General features: G+C 37.2%; 1 protein-coding gene across 1 annotated transcript in view; it reads right to left on the reverse strand.

Moving 5' to 3' along the window:
- Positions 1 to 572, reverse strand: part of LOC119328412 (MADS-box transcription factor ANR1-like) — a 2,508-nt gene extending 1,936 nt beyond the window's left edge. Inside the window, exon 1 of the mRNA XM_037601400.1 lies at positions 291 to 572. Coding sequence (XP_037457297.1) covers positions 291 to 572 — 282 coding nt within the window. The remainder of the gene's footprint in view (positions 1 to 290) is intronic.
- Between the last annotated feature and the right edge of the window lie 6,706 nt (positions 573 to 7,278).

The following is a 7,278-nucleotide window of genomic DNA, read 5'->3' on the forward strand; positions in this document are numbered from 1 at the left end:
AGGGGAAATGCGTCCGGACCAGTCGGCGGACCGATACAGGCCGGCGTTGGATGACAAAACACGTCCGGACCTCACAGTCCGTATGTATGCGGGCGGTTTGAGGGTTGGCGTTGGAGATGCCCTAACATCATTACATTTTTTTATATAAGTCTGTAAGTTTACCAACTTCTTTGTATAAAACAAATTAGCATTTAAAGTTGCATGATGCAAAGTGCATGTCTACTTGTCAAAAACATCATGTATGGAACGTTGAGAGTAAAAAAGGCTTCAAGGAATGCACGCGCGCATACCATGACTTGTGAAATTGGATTCAACAGCTGATGGTGCTCTTGTGCAGATTGGTAGTTTTGAATGATGGAAGGCATGGCCATGCCCATGGTGGTGGCGGCGATGGGGCTAGCATATTCGTAGAGGCGACCGGTGGAGGAGAAGACGATGACACTGACCTGGACATCACAGAGGATGGCCAGCTCACGTGCTTTCTTCAGCAGGCCACGACACCGCTTGGAGAAGGTGGCCTGCCTGCTGCTCATGTTCTCAATCCTCCTAATCACAATCTTGCCCCTCCCCATGATATTTCTTTGATCTCCTTAATTAATTCCCTTGCAACGTATATGTGAGAGGTAATGGTACACACTTTCTTCATAACTGTATACATTTAGGGCCTGTTTGGTTCCAATAAGTCACCTGATTTATAAGTCAGGTGACTTAAAACCAGCGACTTATAAGTCACGTTTATTTGTTTGTCATCTGACTTATAAGTTACCTGACCACACCTTCTCACCTTGTTTTTTTTATGTAAAGGTGATGGGACCCATGCAAAAGGGAGTGACTTATAAGTTTTAATTTGGGGTGGAGCAACTTATGACTTTTAAGTTGGGGTGACTTATAAGTTGGGTCTGTTTGGCAAAATAAGTCACTTTTTCACTTTTTGACTTATAAGTTGGTGACTTCTTTGGAACCAAACAGACCCTAAATTTGGGTAGAGCAATACAATTGAGTCTCACACTTTACCATGTAATTTATGAATGGTACACTTAACTTATTAAAAGTTGTGTGCTCATACCCGCAAAAATATTGTGTGCTCATGTCTTGGGGCCATCAATTGTATCTTGGCTACCATATAACATGTGGGTAGTACACTTTTCTCATAACAGTGTACTTATATCTTGGTACAGCTGTCCAATTGTATATTAACACGATTGATATGGAAGGCGACAAACGGCATGATTTTTTTCTCAACAATCGAGGTTTGACTTTTGATGCCAATATCAAACGTCTGATGCTCTAACGTGTAAGATTGCATAGATCCACCACAAGGAATGGACGTCTTGTGGACTAAGAAGTCATAGATCCACCACAACCAATCGAGGCTACGTCTTTGGTACGAATCGGCCATGTCAGCGCAACCTTTGTTTGCGCATAAATACCTGAATTGCAGTTTCTTTTAAATCAATTTCTCGCTTATGGTGGTTACAATATTGTCTGAAGTTTGTATTTTAGACACCTGGCAAAGGTTTGTTGGTTGTGATTTTTAACGGATAATAATTGTAGCCGTATTTATTGAGGTGGGTGTGGCAGGAACATTGGCATTTGGGTGCTAAAGGTAAACATCCAAGTTAAAAAAAGGTTAGCTAGTAGTACCATGTTGTTTAAGGTTGCCAGATTATGAGCACACATATGTACTAGCTAGCTTTCCACTTGGCTCATCCAAAAAAGGACAGTTTTAAGGTTAGTGAGTAAAGTGGCCACAAAGCACGATGCAAAAAATGTGCAGTCCATGCGAGTGACGGCGTTCCGATCTTGATTTGAGCCAGTAAAGGATTAGATTAGAGTAAAGATGATTTCCTTCCAGATTTGGTGCTCTGAGTTATGGCAGAACTTGATCTTTAGTAGGCAGTCCTTAATGATGCAGCCACTCTGATCTGATCCGGTTTGATTCGTTCTTTTTGCTCTTGCATCAGCGCTCAGTTGTATGTACCTTCAGGTGTTTTGGGATGAGTGGACAAAGCTGGAGTCACTGATTCTCCCTGCTGCTTTCTTGCTTCTCTAGCTAAATTAATTAATCAAAGCATCTTTCTTTTCCCATGTCAAACTACTGGAAAATCGGTCTTTACCAAGTCCATTTGTGTTTGCCGAGATCTACTCCACGGGATCACGGCGAACAACCAGTTTGCAGAGAAGCAGACTCGGCAAACAGAAGAGCTCGGCAGAGACTCCAGTTGGCTGATTAGTTATTAGCACTTGAAAAATACTTCAGGTTCTTCATGGATATAAGTCCAAAATTAAATTATATATGACGAATCATTACCCAACACAATAGCTCACACGATTGCAAATGAAAAGCCTGTCTGTATTAGCTTTATTTTATTGATTACTCGCGCCATATCAAGACGATGCAACTATAAAAAAAAAGTTCAACTCCCGGCTTCTGCATCTTCTATGGAACTGTGAATTCAACTACCAGAAGAGGCTGCCATGTTATATATAATTGGCAAAATTACTGTTCCTTAATACTTTTCATATACATAGTCTGACTTGGTGGATAATATGTTGCACCCTTGGAAGAGCCATTCAATACACAAAGTTGCAACCAATATCAGCACCATTAATCTCAACCCCCACAAAGATTTTGAATACATAGTCAAGTCACTCAGTTACCTTGTTCTTTAATTTCAAGTTTTGTTCATGGATAAGCTTCATTTCCCCGGAGAGTCGAATATTCTCTTGATGAAAGATGTATCCCTACAATGTCACTTTATTGAATTATCATGTATGAAATGTAACTTTTTTAATATGCATTGATGTAAACTTTACACGATAATGGCAACTAAGTAAAATTGCACATGCGTGTGATAGAAATATTGGCGAACCTTCTCGTTGAGTTGTAGAAAATGGTTGGCAAAACTTTGTTCCTAAACAGGTATCAGGAGACACATAATTATTATCATTCTGATAAAAAAATTGGCGTCGTGATTATGGGAGAGGGTACAATGATTAGCATAAATAAGAACAAACTGAGGGAGCTCAGCTACCTTCTTTTCTCTAATACGGTGTAAGCGCTTCTCCAGCTGATTTTCCATTAAACATAAGTCTTTAGCTCCTAACTTTGATAATCTCTCCCCCATTAGCTTCCTGAAAGTCAAACAATAATGGGATGACTTGAATGCATTTTCCAGTCTTTACTCAAACTTATTTAAATAAGGTAGGTAGCATTGGAACTTGGAAGGAACTGAATTAGGAACTTGTACCTATGATGTTCTTGAAGCATCTGCATTTCCTGCTGTAATTTCCAGACTTCCCCTTGCCAATACTAGAAAAACAAATGCATTTTTTCTATTATCAGAAACTTTAAGTTACTGTAAACTGTTACAAATGAGTGTCTCAACTTTTGTCCAAAATAAAATAAAATAAGAAGTGGTACTAGTATGGGTGTTTGCCAAATAAGCATTATTTTAGGCTTACAGTGTAGTGCTAAAAGTATATGCATACAGTAAGAACCAAACCTCTCTAATTTGACTATCAATATGTACACTTTTACTGAGATTTGTCACATGAGCATAATCATTACATTTTTTCTGGAAACTTCTTTTATAATTATGTAATTTTACCAACTTATTTGTATAAAGTAGAGTCCCGCTTCGGTACAACCCCCCTTGCAATATGTATAAAGGGTAGTATGGACTTTTCACAATTTATATCTACTTTTGTAGAAACGTATACGCAGGGCAGCTTACTTGGGCCGGCCCATCTGGGATGGCATGCGATTAAAAATAGCGAACAAGGATGGCACGAGCACACGATCACTTAAAACAATACATGCGTCCAGAACCACTGCGACAGGATAACTTTGGTGACCAATATAAAGCTAGACACATTAAGTAATGGATGGGCTGGGAATTTCAAAAAGATTTTAGAAACACTTTGTGAACTGGTCTTTTTTTCCATAATTTATTTTTATTTATTTATGTATTTTCCTTTTCCTGTTATGGTTCTTATTTATTTTTCAAAAAATGCTCACGCTTTCAAAATGTTATTCAAACTTTGAAAAGGTTTGTTATTTCGAAATTTTGTTCATAAATAAATAAATATTTGCATTTTCGAAAATTGTAAGGTAATTTCAAAAATGTTTGTATCTTTAAAAGATCGTTCAAAATGTCAAAATGCGAATAATTTTTTTGAAAAGCATGAACAAATTGTGAAAACAAAAAATTTCTGAGAGCACGGACAAAATATTAAATTCCAAAACATTTTTCAGAAATGAGACTAAATAAATGATATAAAAAAGTATTCTAAATTTGCCCAAACATTTTCCCAATTTGTGATTTTTTTAAATGAGAACATATTTTAAATTCTGAACAAATTCCGATAGTCGCCCAACAGGACCAATGTCGTCGCTTAGTTGGGAAAGGCCTAAGATTTTATTTTTACTTTTCTATTTTTTCGTTTTTCTATCTTTTTTTTAAATTTTCATTTCTCCTTTTAAACATTAATATTTTTTGAAATCTATTCAAAATATTGAAATACCAAAATAACAGCTTTAAGTAACTATTTTAAATTATGATTTTAATAATTTTTATTTAATTATTTATTAAATGCTCTAAAAAAGCATTTGTTGTTTTCAATTCTATCATTTTGTATTTGTTAGTTCTGTTAGAAACTTAAAATGACAGTTTTAAGTATCTACATAAATTATGATTTAAATACATTTTTCCTTCAAACCTGGCCTGGATGACTACTCGGACACGCTACGTTGAATATGGTGTTTTCTAGACATTCTTGAAATGATCCCAATATTTGCCAGCAGGTGGCATGCCCATAGTAGGCATCCATGCCCCTAATATTGTTTTTTCAATGGGCTTGTATGACCAATTCTAGACACCAATAGAAGTTGCTTGGGTTTTTGGCAAGATTTGCATTTCTAAAGTTTTCTCTGTCAAAAAGGTCGATAAATGGCTAGATGAGTCGCAACTTGCATATGGTGTCGGAAGTAGTTCAAACCCGCCATGGATGCCTACCATGGGCATCTCCACCTAGTGGCAAAAGTTGTGGTAATTTCAAGGATGTCCATGAAAACACCATGTTCAACGGAAGGTGTTTAGGTTGGCTAGAAGGGTATGTCAGAGAGCACGTTGTTTTTCGACATCCTTGAAATGGACATAATTTTTTTCATTGCCTCGTATGACAAATTCAAGACACCATGACAAGTTATTTTGGTTTCCGACAAGTTTTGTATTTTTTTTCTAGAGTTTTCTCGGTAAGAAAATGCAGAAAAAAGGCTCGATGTGTCGCAACTTGCATACGGTGTCGGAAATTGTTCAAACCTGGCATGGATGCCTATGAGGCATGCCCACCTAGTGGAAAAAGTTGGGATCATTTCAAGTCATTCAGACCAAGCATGGATGCCTAACATGGGCATGCCCACTTGCTTCCAAAATTTGGGGGCGGGTTAGAAATTTCCAAAGAATACCATGTTCAATGAAGAGTGTTCGAATAAAGTTCAAAATTAGCAAAATGGATTAACAAAAAGAGAATAAAACGAAAATAATTGCAACAAAAAATGTTTAGGCCCTAAAAAATAAGAAATGTTTTCTGAAAATGTTAGTATATTTGAAAAATATTTGTAAATTTGAAAAAATGTTTGTGTTTTAGAATAATGCTCGTCAATTTTTAAAACTGTTTGCATTCTTTTATTGTTCAGAAATTTAAAAATTGCTCATGTTTTCAACAAAATGTACACAAATTTTATAAATTATTCGTCTTTTCGAAAAAAATTGCAATTTCAAAAAATGTTGACAATTCTGAAAAAATGTTCAGAAAATTTGAAAAATATTCACAAAATCAAAGTATTTTTCATAAAAGAGGATCGGAAATTTGAAGAAAATATGCGTTTCCAAAAGAAGTTCAATATTTGAAATTTTTTGTATCTTTAAAAATATTCATGTTTTCATAAAATATTCCAAAAGATGAAAAATACATTAGTTTTTTTAGCTATAAAATACACTTTAGATAGAATGTCCGGCCCAGTCGTACAATACCAATTTTGATCTGCTACTGTATTTCTAATTAAAAAAACACCTACAGTACGTCCGTTCTAGGTGATAAATATCTGCGCTCCTTAAGTATCACGTAATTATGATGATTCCGGTGGCTATCAGCTGTTCTACAACCGCCGGAGATCCTGTGTTCGATGACTAGCAGGGTCACTATTTTTTTGGATTTTCGATCAGTGCTACCGTACATACTCACTAATGGGCTGGCCCAAGATAGACTTAAAACGTGACAGATCTCCGCGTCGTATTTTCTAGAAAGACCATCCTACCCTTTATTATGAAGGGGTATGAACAGATCTTGTCCATTGATGTGTTCAAGGGGGTTGTACCGAAGAAGAAGTGTTGTATGAAAAAATAGCAGTCAGAGTTGCACCATACCATCATGCAAATTGCATGTCTACATGTAAAAAATATCATGCAGTATTTTGGAACGTTAAGAGCAAAGAAAGGTTACAAGGAATGCATTTATACCATGACTTGTGAGACTGGATTCAGCAGCTGATGTTGCTCTTGTGCAGATTGGTAGTTTTGAAATGATGGAAGGCATGGCCGTGCCCATGGTGGTGGCGGCAGTGGAGTTGGCATACTCGTAGAGGCGACAAGTGGAGGAGAAGACCATGGCACCGACCTGGACATCTCAGAGGATGGTCAGCTCACGTGCTTTCTACAGCAGGCCACGACGCCGCTTGGAGAAAGTGACCTGCCTGCTTCTCATGTTCTCAATCCTCCTAATCACAATCTTGCCCCTCACCAATCACCATGATAGCTCTTCGATCTCCTTAATTAAGCATATATTCACTCAACTCCTTAATTATCTGCTAGCTAGCTAGCTAGATCTTCGCTCCAGTGGTCCAATTAATAGATGGTTGTGTGTGAGCATGTACTGCCCCTGCAGGCTCCAATATATATGAATGAACTGCAGTAAGGCAAGCATAGTTAGCTACTCATTCAAATATGCAACCTGCAGATTAACTAATGTAATTAGTACCAAATTAAGGACGCAAACTGCATGTTGATCGATGAGCTCAGTGATTTCCTTAACTAAATTTATCATGCAACTTGCTGCCATCTCTGGAACCTGTGAAAGGGAAACAATATTTTTCTAGCAAATGGGTGTTTCTTGTATGCACCATACGAGGTTTTGGAATCCGGTAAACGTCACGCCTTATATTAGTTTTCACAGGTTAGCGCCCGATCCGCACAAATATCGTAGGTGATTCGATTC

The sequence above is a fragment of the Triticum dicoccoides genome, chromosome 7A, assembly GCF_002162155.2.
Source record: "Triticum dicoccoides isolate Atlit2015 ecotype Zavitan chromosome 7A, WEW_v2.0, whole genome shotgun sequence".
Lineage (NCBI taxonomy): Eukaryota > Viridiplantae > Streptophyta > Magnoliopsida > Poales > Poaceae > Triticum > Triticum dicoccoides.